This window comes from Apodemus sylvaticus, chromosome 19 (assembly GCF_947179515.1).
Source record: "Apodemus sylvaticus chromosome 19, mApoSyl1.1, whole genome shotgun sequence".
In the NCBI taxonomy this organism is placed as follows: Eukaryota; Metazoa; Chordata; class Mammalia; order Rodentia; family Muridae; genus Apodemus; species Apodemus sylvaticus.
Genome location: NC_067490.1, coordinates 24,973,057 through 24,994,854, shown reverse-complemented (window position 1 = coordinate 24,994,854; position 21,798 = coordinate 24,973,057). Strand labels below are relative to the sequence as shown.

General features: G+C 45.5%; 1 protein-coding gene across 1 annotated transcript in view; it reads right to left on the bottom strand.

Annotated features, from left to right (window-relative positions):
• The window catches only part of Srgn (serglycin), a 15,342-nt gene extending 3,656 nt beyond the window's left edge, over nt 1-11,686 (bottom strand). Inside the window, exons 1-2 of the mRNA XM_052163845.1 lie at nt 11,534-11,686; nt 187-334 (exon numbers count right to left, since the gene is read on the bottom strand). Coding sequence (XP_052019805.1) covers nt 187-334; nt 11,534-11,609 — 224 coding nt within the window. The 5' untranslated portion in view covers nt 11,610-11,686. The remainder of the gene's footprint in view (nt 1-186; nt 335-11,533) is intronic.
• Between the last annotated feature and the right edge of the window lie 10,112 nt (nt 11,687-21,798).

Genomic DNA, 21,798 nt, shown 5'->3' with positions numbered 1-21,798 from the left:
CAACGTTTATCGCTGCCACCCACAAGAAACCTTTATAAAACATGGGTGAGCCCACGTACATTGGCACATCTCATGCTTAAACACACGTGACCCAGTTTTGCTTTCTGTGAAGCAGGTCTCACCACAGCAAGAACCTGAAATGAAGCACTCGGGTGCTCCTGTGAGACCGAGCGAAAGCCTACTTACAAAACAGGATCGGTCATCGGAGGGCCGATGTTGTTGGATTCATCTACTATTAGGTTGAACCGTGGTCCCTTCTCCTCCATGCAGTTTGCAAAAAAGCCATCGGGTTTGCAGCGGACCCACTGGTACCGGGCTCCCCGAGCAGGATAACCTGTCGGAACAAGGAACCCGCGTGGGTGGTAAGTATCTCTCACTCAGCTCCGTCAGAACCGGTTACCCTCTGCCTCTAACGAGACACAGATTCTAAATTTGGCAGAAGGTCGCAGGATTTATGTCCGACAATGCTTGTGGCGGACACTGTCACTCTCAGGGTACTTCACAATAGGAACTGGCTCACGCGCACAATAGGGCCAGTGACGGTGTTTGCTGCTGAGCCGTAAAATCTGAGTTCAATCCCCGGGATCCACATGATGGGAAGAGAGAATTAACAAGTTGTCCCACAAATTGTCCTCTGATTTAGGCACACGCGCATACACTCAGGGATGCATACACCTGTGTGCACACACGCGCGCACGTGGGTGCATGCACACTCACACATTTGCACACCACACTAAATACAGGCACACACCCCGCCCCCACACATACCAGAAATAAAAGAAACACAAGAATAAAAAGGAAAGTGTTTTAACAGAATAACTTTGGGAGTGAGCGGCTGAGAGAGGAGGTGCAGCTCTGTCTCCCCACCAGTTCTGGGACCTTGACCTTTGGATTTGTACTGTAAACTGAAGACCAGTGGTATCCTAAGTTTGTCACGAGAATTAAATAAGAAAAAGAAAAAGAAAAAATTAAATAAGAAGACTCATATGAAGACCTTAAAATAATGCTAGGCATTGTAGTAACTAATTTATTAACTTTTTTTTTTTTTTGTACACAGACTTGTGCCATAGTCTAGGCCCTCCTAGATCTTAATTTTTTTTTCTCTTTCTCTTTTGAGACAGGGTCTTACTATGTAGCCCCAGCAGTCCTGGAACTCACTCTATAAACAAGGCTGACCTCAAACTCAGAGATCTGCCTCCCAAGTGCTGGGTTTAAAGGCCTGTGCCACCACAGTCTTAAAGTTCTTGATCCTCCTGCCTTGGTATTGACAGTGCTGGTATCACAAGCGTACACTTCCATGCTCAGAAGCATTACCATGTTTATGTCTTTATCTCCACATTACCCAGAGGTTCAGTGGAGGAGTCAGGATTGAAATCTGTACCTAAGCCCAAAAGCCGGCCTTCTTTTTATAGAGACAGCTCAGATCCCACGCTTTCCTCATTGCTGTTATGAGATAGGGTTTGCTATGTAGCCCAGGTTAACCTCGAATAGGGAAGAGAGCCTCCTCCTTTTCCCAAGTACAAGGGTGCCACCCCTGCACCCGCACACCCTGCTTGGAGATGAATCTGTGGATGGTTCAGACAGGTTGAAGAAACCAATCTTGGCAGCACAGGCCTGCAATCCCAGCTACTCTGAAGGTTGAGGTAGGAAGGTCCCAAGTTCAAGGCCCATCGGAGCTTGCCTGAGCTAGTGTGGGAGACCCTGTGGTAGAGAACTTAGGTGACATGTACAAGATTCTATCCCTAGTAATAGGGCAGAGACAAATTATTACCCTATGACAACTGAAAAAAATTAAACCTACATTTTATTGATTGATTTGTGTGTATGTAGAGGGGGGTTTCTTTCTTCTACCACAGAGGTTTCAGGGGTTAACTCAGATCTTCAGGCTTAGCATCTTTCCCTCACTGATTTTGTTTGTTTATTTGAGATGGGGTTTCTCTGGGTAGCCCTGGCTGTCCTGGAATTTGCTCTGTAGACCAGGCTGGCTTCGAACTCAGTTCCCTCCTGCTTCTTGCCTGCTGAATACTGGGATTAACTGCGTACATCACTGCCACCCTTACACCATTCTTAAGAATGAGGTGTGATTCAAAGCTTGCTCTCTTTCTTTGTGCTCAGAAGTCCTAGGCACAAGCCTCGAGACAGACACAGGTCAGGATTTTTTTTGTTGTTGGTGGTCTGTTTTGTATTTTTAGACAGTATCTCACGCTGTAACCATCGCTGGCCTGAAACTGTTCAGAAAACCAGGATGGCATGCAACCTACGGAGCTCTTACAGCCTCCGCCTCCTTTGCCTCAAATGCTTGGATTGCAGGTGCATGCCACCACGAAATGCCAGGAAATACATGCTTCGAGGCACACTTTAATGAGGTTGAGGCTTCGGGTGAGAAACACCGCACCGCCTTCAAGTGTCTCTTCTTCTTCCTACCCAAGGACGAGTTTTTACTCAGAGACGTGTAACTCGGAGTCACCCAGTGAGGAGGCGTGTGCACAGAATTCTTGCAAAGGAGGGAAGAAAGCAGTGGGCAGCCCAGGATGTCAGAGAAGGAAACAATTCAGAGAATCACCAAAGTGGCCCTGGCCCCTCGTCACAGGATGTGGACCAGAAGAAAACAGGTGCAGCCTAGGGAAATCAATATTTACAAATGAGTTTGCTAGAGGGATAGCTCAGTGGTAGAACATGTGCTTAGCATGTGCTAGCCCCTGTGTTCCAGCTACAGAATCTCCAATTAAGTTTTGAAAATTGTATGAGTGCACGTGCCCCCTCTGCCAGAGCAAAGAACAACTTTAACCAATGAGCCATCTCTGCAGCCCGTATCTTAAAACGTGAAGTACTTAAATATGAATGAGAGAGATCAGGGAAGCGGGCTGCCACTGTGCGCACCCCTTGGTTTCAACAACATTGACCAACATTGCAGAAAGTGGGAGAAAACACACCAAAGGACCACGATAATAGAACCTGGTAGGTTTTTAAATGTGTTTTCTAAATTGCTGTAATAAATGACATTCCTCTGAGATAAAAACATTTAAAAGACTCCAGTATGGTAGGGCTGGAGAGATGGCTCAGTGGTTAAGAGCACTGATTGCTCTTCCAGAGGTCCTGAGTTCAAATCCCAGCAACCACATGGAGGCTCACAACCATCTGTAATGGGATCTGATGCCCTCTTCTGGTGTGTCTGAAGACAGCTACCATGTGCTTATATGCATAAAATAAAATCTTCTTTTTTTCTTTTTAAAAGACTCCTGCTGAGCAGTGGTAGCACACAACTTTAATTCCAGCACTTGGGAGGCAGAAACAGGTGGATTTCTGAGTTCAAAGCCAGCCTGGTCTACATAGTGAGCTCCAGGACAGCCAGGGCTACACAGAGAAACCCTGTCTCGAAAAACCAAACCAAACCAAACCAAAAGAAGACTCCAATATGGGGCTGGTGAGATGACTCAGTGGTTAAGAGTCTGCACTGTACCCGCAGAGGATCCAGGTTCGGGTCCCAGGATTCACACTAACTGCAGTCACAGGGGATCTGATTTCTTTCCTCTGTGGCCTCTGCAGACACGCACAGGCTAAAGCACCATACACATTTAATTTAAAAAAAAAAAAAAAGATGAAATCATATTTTTTAAAAAAAGAGAAATCTATGTTCTTGGAATATAGCACCATGGTCATCGCTCTCCAATGCTGGTCTCGCCAATGAGGATGAGGATGGCAACACTAATCCTTTCCTGAGAGTAAATGACCTCCTTGGAGGGGACCTGGTCACCTCTGAAGGCTGCTCTGGTTCTCGGGCTATGGTAAGGAGCTCTTGATTGAAGCGGGATGAAAGCCAGTCAACACAAGACTTTGCCCACAGCCCATGATCAATTCATTTTGAAGCTTTTCCCCCCTCTTGATCTTTTTTCTGAGGCATCTAGCTTTGACTTTTGAGTCTCTTGTATTGGGGATCGGACAGAGTGGGGGTAAACCGGCCTGTTGTCCAGCAGAGGGCGATATGTTCCCACCTCAGCTGTCAAGAGCAGCTCTGTCCAATAAAATCATAAAGTCACTCCATCTAGGTTGAATGTTTCTGCAGTAGCGTGTTTCCTTTTTGCTTCTTTTTTTCTTTAGCAGCCATTTTTTTGGTTGTTTTTTGTTTGTTTGTTTGTTTTCACGACAGGGTTTCTCTGTGTAGCCCTGGCTGTCCTGGAAGTCACTCTGTAGACCAGGTTGGCCTCGAACTCAGAGATCTGCCTGCCTCTGCCTCCCAAGTGCTGGGATTAAAGTCGTGCACCACCACTGTCTGGCAGCAGCCATATTTTTTTAAGTTAAAAAAATTAAGTACATTGTGCTTGAACATATTAAAACATCACCATTTAATACATAATCAACATTGAAGTTACAAGTGAGGTATTTTATACTGTTTTAAACCAACTCTTCCAAATTGTGCGTATTTTGAACTCACATGTCAATCTAGACTCAGTGTATTTCTTTGTTTGTTGTTTGTTGTTTTTGATTTTTCTTTCTCAAAACAGGGTTTCTCTGTGGAACCCTGACAGAAATCTGCCTGCCTCTGCCTCTCAAGTGTTGGGATTAAAGGTGTGAGGCACCAGCTGGCTCAATATTTTAAGTGCCCTGTAGTCACATGAGGCTGCTGACTACTGCACAGATTAGAGCACTGCCCTCTGCAAAGGGCCGATGCTCTCAGAAAAATGTGCGCTTGGATGGAAAGTTCTACTGAAAAGCTAACTGTTTTTATTTCCCCTTCAGGGTCAAGACCAAACCCAGGGCCTCAGGCATCCTCTACAAGGGCACTACCACTGAGCGGCACCTCCAGCCCAGGAAAAAAGGGGGCACCCCAGTCAATGACCACATCTTCCCAGTAGTGAAAAGGAAACAAAAACTGTTACTCTGGCAGATTAAGCAAATGTATTTCTGAAATAGAATGATTCCCCCAGAACTCAACATATTTGGGAGGTGGGAAAGTTTTTCTCAAAGCCTATGATAATGGTTTCACAATCTGTGACTATACTAAAAACCAAAAAACCCAGCCGTGTGAGCTGAAGAGTGAACTAACTGTGCCTAATCCCAGCACTTGGGAGGCAGAGGCAGGTAGAGCTCTGAGTTTGAGGCCAGCCTGGTCTACAGACTGAGTTCCAGGACAGCCAGGGCTACACAGAGAAACCCTGTCGTGAAAAAAAACAAAAACAAAAAACAGGGCTGGAGAGATGGCTCAGTGGTTAAGAGGACTGACTGTTCTTCCAGAGGTCCTGAGTTTATTCCCAGTAACCACATGGTGGCTCGCAACCATCTGTAATGGGATCTAATGTCCTCTCTTCTGGGGTGTCTGAAGACAGAGACAGTGTATTCACAATACATAAAATAAGTAAATCTTTAAAAAAAAAAAAGCAAATAAAAATAATAAAAAATTAAAGCCAATAAATCCCAGCACTTGAGAAGATTGGGAAGATGTGGCCAGCAGGTTCAAAATTAGCCAGAGGTACATGCTATGGTTTTGTCTCAAGAAACAAACACACAAATAAAGAAAAGGACTGGATGCCATTACTAAAGGACTTGCTTCGCAAGCACAAGCACTTGACTTTTATCCAAGAACCTACAGACAGGAGGTCTGGTTGTATCCACTTTTTTTGTTTGGTTTTTGTTTTTTGTCGAGACAGGGTTTCTCTATGTAGACCAGGCTAGCCTTGAACTCAGAAATCCGCCTGCCTCTGCCTCCCAGAGTGCTGGGATTACAGGCGTGCGCCACCACTGTCTGGCTTTGTATCCACTTCTAAACCCAGCAATGGGTAGGTGGGAACAGGGAGAGCCCAGGGACTCTCTGGCCAGCCTGTCTAACCTAATTGGTGAGCTCCAGGCGAATGAGAGACCTATCTCAAAGGAGATGGAGTTCCTGAGGATGTCACTGAAGTTGTCATGTGGCCTCCCAGTGTGCTTACCCAAACATGCACACACACACACACACACACACACACACACACACACACACATGCTCATAAGGCAACAAATAATAAAAAAGAAAGAAATCAAAAGGAGGAGACGTTCCATTCTGAAACCCACCCCATTTTTACGCTAATGAAATTAAAGATTCATTAAAATAAAGAACACAGTTATAGATAACAAATTCCAGACATAGCTGTTCTTGGGCGTGGGAAGGTTGTGAAGGGACCGAAGGTCTGGCCCTTGGAGCTCTGAGAGTATCTGGACTTTATCTTGCTTGAAACACTACAAATCTCTAATGATTCCCACTAATTAGTTTGGTTTGGTTTTATTATACTAATGTGTGTGTGTGTCCACGTCCCAGGGATCAAAATCAGGTCATCAGACTAGGTGGCCATTTGGTCTTTACTCACTGGACTGCCTTGCCAGACATTTTTTAAAAATTTTTTTCTTAACTCTTTTTCATACTATGTATTTTGATCATGTTTCTCCTCAGCTTCTTCCCCACCCAACTTCATCTCTCTCTCCTTTCTCCCTCTCTCCCTCTCTCTCCCCCTCTCTCATCTCTCTCCTCCCTCCTTTCTCTTTCTCCTCTCCCTCTCCTCTTTCTCCTCTCCTCTCTTCTCTCCTTTCTCTTTCCTCTCTCTCTCCCTCTTTCCCTTCCTCTCCCCTCCCCTCTCCTTTCTTCTTTCTTCTTCCTTTTCTTCTTCTTCTTCTTCTTCTTCTTCTTCTTCTTCTTCTTCTTCTTCTTCTTCTTCTTCTTCTCTCTCTCTCTCTCTCTCCTTCCCTCCCTCTTCTCTCTCTCCATACCCTCTCTATATAGCTTTGGCTAACCTGGAACTCACTATGTAGACCAGGCTGGTTTCAAAAACCATAAAGATCTACTTGCCTCTGCGCCCCAAATGCTGGACCTAAAGTTATGTGCCCCGCATCCCATACCCTCTGCACACACTCATTAGCTCTGCCTCATGGGGAACAAGCAGAGCAGCTCTCTCAGACAGGCCTGGTATCTCAATAGTCTGCCTTCCACACCTCCCACCACATCGAAATTTAATAATTTCCTATTCTTCTGGCCTCCCTGGGAATCTTGCTATGGATGCAGAAAAATTTAAGCAGAAACTGTCAAAGGGGGAAGTTAAAAATGCCCTCCCCAAGAGACTAATCTGATTCATTAAAAAAAAAAAAAAAAAAGGGAACTGGAGAGATGGCTCAGTGGTTAAGAGTGCTGACTGCTCTACCAGAGGTCTTGAGTTCAATTCCCAGCAACCACATGGTGGCTCACAACCATCTGTAATGGGATCCGATGCTCTCTTCTGGGGTGTCTGAAGACAGCGATAGTGTACTCACGTACATAAAATAAAGAAGTATTTAAAAAAAAATGAGCCAGGCAGTGGTGGCGCATGCCTGTAATCCCAGTACTCTGGGAGGCAGAGGCAGGCAGATTTCTGAGTTCGAGGCCAGCCTGGTCTACAGAGTGAGTTTCAGGACAGCCAGGGCTACACAGAGAAACCCTGTCTCGGAAAAAAAACAAATCAAAAAAAAAAAAAAAAGAAAAGAAAAAAAAAGGTAGCGTTCAGGCAACTGCTATTATCTATATTGGGGAGTTACTTCCCACTGGCCTATCAGTGCCACAGGCCGGGCAAGCTTCCTCCTCTGAGGCGCGGTTGGACAGGCGGCTATAAAAAGCTCCAAATTTACTTTCAGTTTGCCCTCACCTCTACAGGAAACATGGCAAAGGCTTCAGTGAGGAAAAAAAAACAAGCAAAACATGTTTGTTTGTTTGTTTGTTTTAAATAAAAAAACAGGCTGGAGACAGGGCTCTGTGGTTAAGCGCACTGGCTTCTCTTGCAAAGGACCTGGGTTCAAGCCCCAGCACTTACTTGGCAGCTCACAACTATCTGTAACTCCAGTTCTTAGGACTCTTAGGACAACCTCTTCTGGCCTCCCCGGGCACCAGGCATGCACCTCGTGCACAGACATATATACAGGCAAAATCCCCTTGCATATAACATCATCATCATCATCATAATAATAATAATAATAATAATAATAATAATAATAAAGAAGTTGAATTCTCCTCAAGTAGTCTAGAAACTTATTTCTGACCTTGAATCTGAACGACTTACTAGCTCACTCTAACAGGGCTTGGGCAAACCTCACCCATATTTAGCAAGGGGCTGCTGTGAGACAGTGGTTGTCAGTTCCAGTCAGTTTTGTCATGATTCCTCCTCAGGGCCAGTGTGAGGATCGTTATTGGGCAGTGATTACAAAATCACTTTACCAACAGCTGTGCTCACGCGTGGACCTGGTAATTGCTCCTGTGAGGGGGTGGGGCTAGCCTCGGCTCCTTGATCACACCTGCTCATGCATTTTTCGTCTTGTCTCTTTGTGAGCATGTTGCTTTGTTTGAGACAGGGTCTCAGATAGCCCAGGGCTCACTATTCGGCTGCGGATGGCCTTCAACTCCTGACCCTCTCACCTTGGGGGCCTCTACCTCCTAAGCGTCTTACGGGCATGAAGAAAGATAAACAAATAAAAAGTTAACTCTATGTCAGAGCCGTTGGCCTCGTTGATAGTTCCCTGGAGCCTCTGTTCAGTAGATCAGGCATCCCTGTTATCACCCACGTGCATCAGACAGGTTCCCATACCATTTCACTTGGTGGTTTTAGCTGGATTTGTAGAAATAAGTATGCTACGGGAATTCTGTATACATAAGAAAGATTTTTCTTCCACATGAACTCCTAACCCACAAGTGCCTCCAATGTGACAGCACTGGAAACATGGTTGACGACAATGAAGTCCGGATGAGCTTATTAGGGTGGCCTTTGTCTGACAGGTCTGGTGTCCTTCAAAGGAGAGGGTAATGGGGAAGGGAGGGGGGCTGTGTGAAGACACAGGCACCAGAGATGATAAAGAGAAAGGTGTCAGAATGGAGCCAGGCCGACACTTGGGGCCCAGACATCTTGGATTGGGTTTTAAACTCTGGTACTATGTGCATGTGGAAACTAAATTCCTGCTTGGTTGGTTGGTTGGTTGGTTTTTTGACAGGGTTTCTTAGTGTGTAGCCTTAGTTTTCCTGGAACTAGCTCTGTAGCTCAGGCTGGCCTCAAACTCAGAGATCCTCCAGACTCTTCTGGGATTAAAGGCATGCATTACCATTACCCGGCTACATTTCTGTTGTTTAATACCTGGTCTATGGTGTTTTATTATGCTAATCTCAGAAAACAAACGCAGTACCCTAAGATCCCGGGCTGAAATCCTGGAGCATCCAATCACTCAAACAGGAAAGCTACAGACGTGCAGATCCTTAAACACTTTTGTAAAGATAAAGGGAGAGGTGGGGCCGAGGTTGAGTTGGTAAATGGTCTAGCCTGCACCAAAACCTGAGTCTGGTTCCCAGCACTCCACAGAGTGGGCATGGTAGCACACGTACGCAATTCTATCACTTAGGAAGGAGAATCAGAAGTTCAAGGCCACCCTCAGCTCATAATGAATTCAAGGGGCTGGGCACTGACTGCTCTCCCAGAGGTCCTGAGCTCAATTCCCAGCACCCACATGGTGGCTCACAACCATCTGTAATGGGATCTGAAGCCCTCTCTTGACATGCACCATATATATGCACAAAGAACACTCATATGTAAATATTTTTTTAAATGAGTTCAAGGCTAGCCTGGGCTAAGTGACTTGACAGAGACAGAATGCTATCAAATCACACCTGGCACAGCACAGCGGTAGGACACACCGGGTCATCGCTGTTGCAGCTTATATCACTAACCCATGGCCAAGGACCCACATTCAGGTTCAGAGATGAGCATGAGGTGTCGAGCCAAGAGACCCCTTGGAAACACCCTAGATTTTTGGTTCATTCATTGTTTTCTTTCTTTGCTTCCGTTTCCAACCAAGAACTAAATCAACCATGGCATAAAAGACAGCTCAGCTCACACCCACACTCCCTTCCCCTCCCTCTCCCCATGCTTTTTTTTTTTTTTTTTGAGATAGGGTCTCACTATGTAGCCCTTAAACTCAGAGTTCCTCCTGCCTCTGCCTCTTGAGTGCCGTATAAGTCACCCAGTCTGACTCTTCCTAATTTCTTGCTTGTGATGAAATAGACAAGCAAGTCTAGTTGGACGTTTCTGGGAACTTTTGCAACTGTAAAGGCTTACATACACTTCTCTGACAGAGATGCACCCAGGGACAACTGGTCACCCCGGGGTGTCACAAATGCGGAATTCACGGCTGTCCATCTTGCCAGAGCATGTGGTTACTGGGGACTCATTACATCAAGCCAAAGGGTTTCCCCTGAAAGATCCGAGTAAATGTGAACTCTGAGTCAAAGGGAGAAGTGGGGATCTAGCTGGGTGGCAGAGACCCGGGCAAGCTTGAGGCCCTGGGTGTAGGCGCTGATATCTCAACGCTACAGAAATGGAAGCAAGCCTTAGCAAGGTCACTTCCTGTTTTCCTTCGTTAGCATAACCCGGTAAAAATAAGTTTATAAACTTCCACTGTGTAAGGAATTTCTGAGGTAACCTGTGAGATGTCATTTCAACCGGAAGAACACTATAGCTCGGAGTCACTTCGAAGAAACCCCAGGACACGTATGTTACTGTGACTCAACGTTTCCTCTACCATTTGAGGGAACGTATGTTTTTCAGCTATAAACTCGACAACTTATTTATCAGGCCACGACCTTCTGCCTCATTTAGACATAGTCCCTTAAATACCAAGAAGAAGAAAGTGCACTTTTTTTTGTGGTGGTTGTTTGTTTCTTTTACAAACTTTCCATCTTCTTAGGAAAAGTTTTAGGTTGAGTCAGCATGACTGTAAAAGACAGTCAAATTTACGGACAGGTTTTCAAATGAGAGCGCAAATGCTAACGTTCCTTGGGCTGTCTCTAAAATATTGTTTTGGAGTTAGCATTGGCCATGCCTAGCCAAAATTGAATGTTTGGTCAGAACCAAGCTTAAGAAGAAAGTAAAAATTAGCTAAATTTACCCCAATTAAAAAAAAAAAGCCTCTCTCACTGTTAAAATAACAACGCCACCCGAATCTGTTCTGTCGGAGCCAGGCATGGCGACATACACCTGTTATCCCAGCGCTTAGGAGGTAGAGGCAACAGGAACAGGAACCTGGAACAGAAATTCCAGGTCCTCTTCAGCTGTATAGCAAGTTGCAGACCATAGCTCATGCTACATGAGACCTCATGTCAAAATGAAGCAAAGATGGAATTCATGCAGACAACTCAGAGATGGGAAGTTATTCTAGAAAATTCCATGATACCACCATCTCTGTAGATCACTTGGGTAATTTTCCATTTACTTCTTGAATGGATAAATCACACATCTTTAGCTAATAATAAGAATACTTTTCAGTCATCCTGACATGTTTTAAGGCCATTACTTTCCTTAGAGTTTAATTTATTATTATTATTTTTTTTAGACCAAACTCAAGTAAATTCACAGGAGGGAGTTCAGGCACTTCAAATCTTCCTTTACCTCCCCTCCCACAATAGGACATCCTATACCTTCAAAGGAAGACAATTACTTGCACAGATGCTGGTAAGATCTCATCATAGCAGAGAATAGACAGGTTAAGATCCGGGGTCTCTTACCTTGCACTGAAGATCCCCAAACCAGGATGAAGGCGAGAGCCAGGACCAGCCTGCTGCCCACGGGAACCTGTTGCATCCTGACCAGCTCAGCCCCAACTCAGCCTCTCGATTAGCAAATGTAGCAGGATGCTCTCTCTGTCCCTTTTAGAAAGAGGTTCCAAAACCTCAGACCCTGCCCAAGAACACACGTCACAGTTTCCTGAACAAACAGAAACAGATCTACATCAACACCCAGAAAGAAGAAAGTTGAAAAAAAAAAAAAAAAGCAACTGTTCGTACCCATGATGAAACTCCACCGGACTCTCCCCCAGGCTTTTTTATGTAGCTATTATTTTTTTTCTTTTTCCAAAAAGCTCTGCCATCTGTCATTTGCATGTTAGTTAGTCTAAAAAAAAAGTTTTCCCCATCAAAAAGCTTAATCAGCATTCCGAATACTTATGCTTTTTTCTTCTCCCCTTCTTCAGGTAACAGTCTAAACAGACAGACAAGCATTCAGCTCAGGTACCACCACCGTGCTCATCCGGGGGGTTGGGGGGGCCGCACATCAAAGAAGAGTTGGGCGCGCACGGGAGTCAGGCACAAGCAGGGAACATTCTGTGCCCTGTTGGGTTCTCAGCCCCCGGGATCACGAGTGGTCTCTGTTAACATCCAGTGTCTGCTAGGTTTCAGTCTCTTCATTGGACTCCTGGCTTTCCCTCTGCCTCACAAATAGGTGAGGACTTTGGTTTTAAAATAAAAGGTAAAACAGTCATAAATAAATAAATATATTAAAAAATACTTAGCCTTCCACTACTCCTTTAAGTCAGCTGCTCCCCAGGGATTGAGACCATGTATGTTTTCCTGTTTTCGTTTATTTGCTTACTTTGGATTTTTTTTTTCTTTCTGATCTTGAGTAAGGTAAAAAAAAAAAATCAGGAACTAGGAAGGCAGGTTTCCCCCCCCTCAGAGGGCTGTGGAATGTGAAAACAGAGACACACATGCTCCCATAGAAGACTAGCTGACTAGCTGTTCGTTCGCTGTCCCTGAACATCGCAGGGCTTGGGGGAATGGCCCCTCTGTGCCAGTCTCACAGTTAGGATGGTTTGTGCTCTATCTGTAGCGAGACAGCTTTTTCAGTCTTAGCTTTGAAGGCTCAGCCACTCTCCACTTCAGGGTGCCTGCTCCTAGATTCCTGCCCACTTTCCACTCCTGCCCCTTGGCCATCCTTTGATGGGTGTGAGGAGTTTCCCTTCCCTTGTTCTGGGCTTCCGGCTGATCCCTTACCATTTCCTGCTAAGGACAGGCCTCAGAATCTAGTAGCTCAGAAGCCCTGATAGAGAAAATGAAGCCCAGCTGACTCTCCTCAGAAGCCCCCTCAGAGCCTGGGAATCCTCAACTGTAGCAACCGAAGCACCTACAGACCCAGCACACGCCCGGTGTGGAATATTAGTATCTGTTGGAATTTCTCTCCTCCGTCTTTGGTTTATTTTCACACTAAGCTTCAATTAAAGCCCTGACAACAAAACCAGAGATCGTGTTAACAGCATTAGTAAGTTTCCCACAAGGCAATTAGAAGTAGTGGTGTCTAATTTAGTCAACTTCACACAACCTACAACCACATGGGAAAGGAGTCTCAGAGGGGGGAAAGGCCAGATCAGGTCAACTGTGGCCAGGCCTGAGGGGGATTGTCTTGGGTTATTTGATGTGGGAAGATCCAGCCCACAGAAGGCAGCAGGATGCTCTGGTTTAGGGTTCTGGATTGTAGAAAAGCATAAAGAAAACTAGCAATCATTTGTTCCTCTGGGCTCTGGATTGTGGATGTGGTGCAACCAGCTGCTTCAAGAACACGCTGCAGTGACTTCCTCACAGTGATGTGCTCTTTGTAACCTAGCAGCGTGAGCTAAAATACAAGCCTAATTCCTTTCTTCCCTAAGCTGCTTTTTGTCAAGGTAGTTTATCACAGCAGCAGAAACAAAACAGAAAGAAACAGAAATCGTACCTGAAAGTGATCATTGGAAGATTTTTCTCACTTGGAGACTTTTTTTTTTTTTTTTTTTTTTTTTTTTTTTTTTTTGCTACTGCTCTGAGTCAAGGGGATATTTTTTATTTACTTCCTTACATATTTGAGATAGGGTCTCATGTATCCCCAGCTGGCCTTGAACCTGCTGTGTAAGCCAAGGATGACCCTGGGCTCTGGAGTCTCTAGTCCTCCCTTCTCACACTCTGAGTGGCCAGACCTGTTCTAGAACTCGGGCGCTCTAGACCATACTCCAGAGACAGATGGGAAATGAACATAAGCTTGCTGTGTGAAAGGGAAACCTTCTAGTGACTACTGCAAAGGGGTATCTGCTCAGCGTTTCCACTCAGAATGATCTAAGGCAGATTTGCTTTACACGGTCCACAGCTGGGGAGGGCACTGGTTGGATTGTTGGTGTCTCTCAGGAATAAATTCACAGATATCAAAAATATTGGAAACAAATCTCTTAGTGAAAAATCTCAGACTTTTGGAGCTTCAGGGAAACTGACCCTCTGAAAAAAAGTGTTTAAAAACTGGCCTTAGGAGATTGGAGAGGTGGCTCAGGAGTTAAAGAGCACTGGCTGCTCTTCCAGAGGACACAGGTTCAATTCCCAGCACCCACATGGCAGCTCACAGCTGTCTGTAACTCTGGGCTCTGACCCCCTCACAAGACATACATGCAGGCAATATGTGTGTGTGTGTGTGTGTGTGTGTTTGTGCGTGTGTATGAAATTGGCCTTAGCCTAGCATGGTAGCTTATGAGTTTAACTCCAGCATTTGGAAACAGAGGTAGTAGAATCAAGAGGCTGAGGTTGGAGGCCAGCCACATGTAGTGGTGCACACCTTTGATTCCAGTCCTCAAGAGGCAGAAGAAGCAAGAATCACTCTATGAGTTCAAGGACAGGCTGATCTACACAGCAAGCTCCAGGATGGCCAGAATGGTAGAGAGAGACCCTGTGTCAGAGAGAGAGAGAGAGAGAGAGAGAAAAGAAAGAAAGAAAAGAAAAGAAAAGAAAAGAAAAGAAAAGAAAAGAAAAGAAAAGAAAATAGTTTGGGGTTATCCTAAACCAACCAAGAGCCTACTTCAAAAAGAATCCTTGACTGCCAATCTCCTAACCTCTTTTCTAGGACACACCCTCAAGCTAGTCTGTAACTACCTATGAATATCATTAATCATCTTTTCTAATTAAAAACCAGTAGTTGGAGATTCTGTTTTGTTTTTATCACAGGGTTTCTCTGTAGCCCTGGCTATCTTGGAACTCCACTCTGTAGATCAGGCTGGCCTTGAACTCAGAGATCTGCCTTGTGTGTGCTATCACCCACAGTCTTAGAGATTTTTAAGGAAGAACTTGAATGATAAATCCCTTGTTACTTCGCACCCCAGAGATTACTGAAACCATGCCCTGCCCCTGGCAATCCAAAGCTGCCCACAGCACCCAGCACACTGGGTCCCTCTTCATCGCTTTTTATTGCTTTGCTTTGTACCCTGTGGCACCGTGGAGCCCCGCTGATATCCTGGAAATGCCAGCCAGCCCTGCAGCTCATTCAGACGCACTACCTGCAGACCCTGAGCTTCCTCTGGGATATGCTAGTTCAAGTTCTCCACTCAGTGATTAGCCTGGAACTCATTACATAGACCAGGCTAGGTAGATTTACAGAGGTCCTTGTGTCCTGGTCTTCTGAGCACCGGGAGCAAAGGCCTGGGCCACCACAGCCAGTCATTTATTTTCTCTGAGGCAGGCTCTCTGGTAGCTCAGGCTAGCCTTGAACTCACTGTAAATCTGAGGTTGACCCTCAAACTCATGGTCCTCCTACCTCAACTCCTCTAGTGCTGGGATTACAAGCATGTGCCATCTGTGGGGGCCATAACCACACGGCATTGTCTAGACTTCACAATCCAACTTCACTCCTGTTTCCTTCTATGCCCAAAAGAATCCAAAATGAAGTTCGAAGTCCCTGTCATCATATTAGAGTTGACAGTCAGGTAAGAAGAAGGAAGTTCTCTCTCCTTAATGTGTAACCACAGAACACTAAGCAGTTCAACGGCCTTTTCATCGCCGTCTCCGGGGACTGACCACATTGACCAATTACATTTCTACACTTTGGTCGGTTCTTATTTTATGCCAGACGCTAAGCTTCTTCTTCTTTTTTTTCCCTCCTTTGTCTTCATGGCAAGCACACACACACACACACACACACAAAAATAAAAAGGAACAGATTCATTTAGTGAGCTGCTACTTGGAAGTTTAATGGGTACTGACTAATGGTAGCCCTGGTAAAGGACAGCGTGTCTGCCTAGCACACAAGGGATCCTGGGTTCATTCCTCAGCAACTCAACTCAGACACCAAAAATCTAGGAGACCATCTATCTCTCAGATGGCAGCCAGGGTAGATTTTTGAACTTGAAGTATTCAGGGCAGGCTGGCTTTCAACTAGCGGAGATCCCCCTGCCTCTGCCTCCCAAGTGGGATTAAAGGAGCCCACAAAACTCTGGTCCTTGCTCTTGCTGGGCAAGGGCTTCAACCACTGAGCTATCCTGAGACCCTAGAAAAGTGGTTTGTTTTTTTTTAAAGATTTTTTTGTGTATGTATGTGTGCCTACATGTATGTATGTATGTATGTGTATGCTGTATGTATGTGCACTGTGTGTGCCTAGTGCCCGAGGAGACCAGAAGAAGACCTATGGTTGCAGAGTTGTTAGACATCATGTGGGGTTCTGAAAACTGACCCAGTATGCCCCTCCCCACAAATCATTTTGGTAGTTTACAAAAAAAAAAAAAACTAACTTAAAAAATGTTATTTTAAAGGCTAGAGAGATGGCTCAGCAGTTAATAACACTGGTAACTCTTCCAGAGACCACAGCTATCTGTAACTCCAGTTTCAGGGGATCTGATGCTCCCCACTGGCTTCTGCAGTCACCAGACACACACACACACACACACACACACACACACACACACACACACACACACACACACGGTGCACATACATGCATATGCGGGGCAGACACAGGAACTAAATTAACTAAAAATATTTTTAAAAGCTGAGCACAGTGCCACAAGTCTTTAATCCCAGCACTGGAGGGGCAGAGGCAGGCAGATGTCTGAGGTCAAGGCCAGCCTGGTCTACAGAGTGAGTTCCAGGACAGCCAGGGCTACACAGAGAAACCCTGTCTCAAAAATAATTAATTCATTAATTAAAATTTAATAGAGAACAACTATTAATTTATTAGATCCCTATTAAAACTCTCCTGGTCTCCTGATGAGACTAAAACAATCAGATCAGAGAGCAGGCCTGTAAAAGAAATGTTCTTAGGCTGTGGACACAGCTCCGTGGCAGACCATGTATCCAGCAACCTGAGACCCTGGTATTGATCCTCCACTTAAGTAATAATAGTAACTACTATCGCTATTATTTACCTCAAGGCAGTGGAGCTGGGAATCACTGCAGTCAGGATAGCTGAAGAGAAAGAACATGTGGGGGCCAAACAGTCCCGCTGTGTCACAAGCGAAGTGTCCTCCGATTTGGGAGCATCCACGGAAATACTCACATTCGCTCACGGGGGAGGTGAAAGTGAGGTCCCTTCTACTTCAACTTTTTTTTGCCAAGAACTTGAAGATAGGAAAATGAGACCTACTTCAACAAACTCATAACGGATTGCAAGAAAGATATGAGAATATGCCTTAAAAAGACAGATGGGAAGGCGGAGGGGGGAGGGGGAGGCCCTCCGACCTCAGTCAAGCCAGGCTTCCCCCAAGTACATCCTACCTTCAGAGAAGACCAGAGGGCTTTGAGCTGGCTCAAAGGGCAGCTCTCTTGAGAGAGAGGATGAGCGCACTCTCCTTTTAGACGGGTGAAGATGGGCGAGCAGAACAGGTCTGTGGAATTTCTAAGTGTGCCCAGGTATTATAGTTCCCAAATATAGAGTCACTCAGCCGGAATAACGTGTACTGAGTGTGTCCAGAATGCCGGCAGGTGATTTTCCCACTCAGTGGCTACCTTTGGCTAAGGAGGTCACTGTTTGTTAGGCCGCTTGAGTTTACAGGGCTCAGCGAAGGCTCAGACCCTGAAGAACCTTCTCTGACGACTTTCCTGTCCTATGATAGCCTTTCTCAGCGTCCACACGGGAACCCCGAATATTCTTCCTGCACATTGTAATCCCCACATCACTACCTTGGTTCTTGCTCAGAGTCGATGAAGGCATAATCCCATAATTTGCATTATGTGTGTGTGTGTGTGTGTGAGTGTGTGTGTATGTGTGTATGTGTGTGAGTGTGTGTGTGTGTGAGTGTGTGTGTGTGTGTGTGTGTGAGTGTGTGTGTGTGTGTGTGTGTGTGTGTTAGAGCACATGCAGGTACAGGTGACGCAGCACTACGTCATGCACATCTTTGAAGTGAGAACACTTAAAAATCCATTCATTTTCTTAAAAACAAACAACCCAACAAAAAAAAAAACCCAACCTTCTTTCCCTTGGTTTTTAAAATAAGGTCTTACTCTTTAGCACAGGCCGGACTTGAACTTGCAGCAATTCTCCTGCCTCAGACTTGCGGATGCTGAGATTACAGGCATGAGCTGTCACACCCAGCCCATTACATTGGACTGGGACTGATCCCCAAGTGACAATGACTTCACTCCTGACCTTTCAACTCTATGACACCATGAGCGTGGAACGCACTCCGTAGAAGCTGTACTCTGAATTCCGAATTTGCTCTCTTTCCGAAGACAAGCTATGTGACCCTCTATTCTCCTGCAGTGGGTGAGCTGTGACTCACGGGGAGCCTACAAACAGATGTGGAGGTGAGGGAGACTCCGAAGTGGTCTGGGGAGTAGTTCCTTTGTGATGGGTCAATGGGATACAGCCCTATACATCACAAAGCACACACACCGTTGTCATGACAGCAGATGGATCTCAACCTCAGTCCTCTGCAACCGGAACTCTTGTCCAGCTTTTGCATCTTAATAGAGAATGAGAATCATTAATAGCATGATCCACGGTGGTCATTTTAAAGTTTAATCCTCAAGACAAGAGTTGGGTGGGGTGGATCCCATCTGTAATCCCTGCGCTGGGAATGTGAGGCAGGAGGAGAGTTATAAATTCAAGACCACCCTGCCTAGAATAAGACTCTGTCTCAAAAAACAAAAACATCCTCATGCTGGGCCTGGTGGCACACAGTTTTAATCCTATCCTGGGGAAGGCAGAGGCAGAGAGGCAGGCAGATCTCTCTGAGTTTGAGGCCACCCTGGGCTACACACTGAGTTCCAGGCTAGCCAGAACTACGCAATGAGACCTGTCTATAAAAATAGCCAAGATAGGTCGAGGTAGAGGGCTGGTGTTGATGCCAGGGAAGGAAAACACCAGTATGAGTAAATATGAGCTTGCTCAGCAGAAGTTAGTGTGAAACCTCAACCCTGGAACCACGGAGTTTATTAGAAGAACCTCCATATTTCATACAACCAAGCAGACTCATCTCAGAGGCCTTGGTCTGTGTGTTGCTGAGCAGCCCACCCAAGCCCTAACTATCATTTAGTTCCCAACTCTTCAGCATGGTAGCCATTCAGGATGATATATATATATATATATATATATATATATATATATATATATATATATATATATATATATATATAGTGTGTGTGTGTGTGTGTGCATGATGTGTGTGTTTGCATGTGTGTATTAGAATGCTGGATTTCAACATAGGAAGGAAGGCTGAATATAAAATCACATAAATACAATTACTGGATTAAAAATTAATATCTTGGTACATTTGTTTAATTAAAGGTTTTTGAAACAGAGTCTCACGTAGCCCAGGCTGGTATCCAATTCACTTGAGCTCCTGATCTTCCTGCATCCACCTCTCAAGGGTTGGGACTACAGGTGTGTACAAACACACAAGGTCTAGGCAGAGCTGAAGGTGGAATCCAGGGCTTCCTGCATGTTCTACCAACTAAACTACATCTGAAGCCCTTAGGCATCATCTCATACCTATTGATGCAAACAGGGAAACTGAGTCCAAAAGAGGTTTAAATACAACTGGGACTTTAAGTCTGACCCCCAGACCTCATACGGACCATTTGTGGCCCTTGCATGGGCTCTCGTTTGGAAGAAGGAAGGTGTTTTCTTTATCAGCTCTATTTTCCCAGAAAGTCTGTCTCACCTCTACCCTGATAGTGGAAAACCAAACATGTACCTAGCACAGTGGCCCACCCCTTGAATCCCAGCACTTTAAGAGGAAGAGGCAAACGGATCTCCTTGAGTTCAAGACCAGCCAGAACTCTCAAAGCAAAACACCAGCAGAGCAAAACCAAACACCCCTGTCTGTCATGAGCGAAGAATTCCAGAGTGGCACGTGCCATTACAGCGGCACCAGTGACTCTCTGACGGGAGCACACCAATATCTTTACTGTCTAAAGATTAGACATTTGGTAGGTTTTTGTTGTTGTTGTTGTTGTTGGGTTTTTTGTTTTGTTTTGTTTTTTGCAAAGACACACACACACATACACATACCATTTGCACAATACTTCCCAACGGACAGACAGACAGTTAGCTGCTTGCAGAAGAACCTTTCTACAGTGCAAACTGTATGTTGCAGTGGGAAAAGGGCATTCACCTTTCATTTATTCAATTTCAGCTCTAGGATCAACCCGTGCTCACCATGTAAGCCCTCTCCAGGGACCTCCCGGCCTGCCTGGCTCTCATAGATATTCTTTTCCTGACCAAAGACTAACTCTTGCCTGTCTTTCCCACAAATCAGACAAAGATCTGTTGTTTTGAATGTTTAAAAAGTCTCAATACAAGGGCACCAAGATAGCTCAGCTAGAAACTTGCCACCAAGGTTAATGACCTGAGTTAACCCCTGGAACCAACTGGGTGGAAGGGGAGAACCAACTCCCACAAGTTGTACCCTAAGAACACACACACACACACACACACACATGTGAAAGCACACACACACACACATGTGAAAGCACACACACATGCATGCACACACATGCATGCACACACATGCATGCACACACATGCATGCACACGCACACACACGTGAAAGCACACACACATGCATGCACACACACATACATGCACACACACATACATGCACACACACATGTGAAAGCACACACACACACACACACACACACTGCACATACTGCCTTAAGAATGGCACTGTTATCACTATTAAGGACATCCAAGGCCAGTGAGCAGCCCAATGTACGTTTGGTGGGTTGGTTTCAGACACGGCCTATGTGGCTATTATATAGCCCAGGCTGGCTTAGATCTTCCTGCTTCAGCCTCCCAAATGCTGGGGTGATAGGATCTGGGCATCTCCTTCTACTCGAAGACCACGGAGATCCAGGAGAGAGCAAGCTTCTTGCTCAAGGCCACGGGTACTTGTGAAAGAACCGGGATAGGAGCTATTTCCACATTGCTCTGATTCCCGTTAGCCCAGGGCTTGCACAGAGCTGTCGGAGGGTGGGGTGAATCACCCACCCACAGGAGAGCCACAACACCCTTAGCATCTCCCTCCCTTCCTTTGGCCTCTTCTCAGACTTCTTATCTTTTGGGTGGCTCCCTTCCTGCTGTTTGGGTTGGATTTTATTTCTTGTAGACTCTGGCTGCTCCCCAGATCTAAAACGCTTTTAGCCCTATTATCCTGTCAGGGCTGAGTCCCTAAATAAGCATCTTCAGATCTCGGCTGAAATGGCGCCTTTTAATGGAAGTAGCCCCACTTACCTCACTAGTGCTTTAACCTCTCCTGCATCCTTCGCTTCAGGGGGCCACGCCCTCTAGCTTTCCTTCCCAGCCTTCACCACATTAACTCATCACCTGCCCTATGTGTGGGATGCCAAGCACAGGAGGAAGGAATCTGATGTTCACTGATGTGTTTTCAAAAGCCTAGGCGAGTCCCTGCCTACAGCAGGGCCTCGCGAGCACAGAAACAGAAATGGTCTAGCCTGTGCTTAATGTTCAGAACTTCATATCTCAGGGACCTCTGGGCAAGATCAAGGTGAGTCTCTTCCACACACCCGAGTACCTGACATGTAAGACCCTTGGGCTCAAAATAAACTCTCATCTGTATAAAATATTGGGAGAACCCCAGGGGGCTTGAATCTAAAGACCTTTTATTTTATTTTTTAATTATGTTTATGTATGTGTGTTTGTGTGTGAGTATGTGCTTGTGTATGAAGGTACCGGCAGCCAGAGGCATCCAATACCCTGGAGCTGGCATTATGGGTGGTTGGTTGGCTCTGAGGACCGAGGCAAGTGTCAGGTC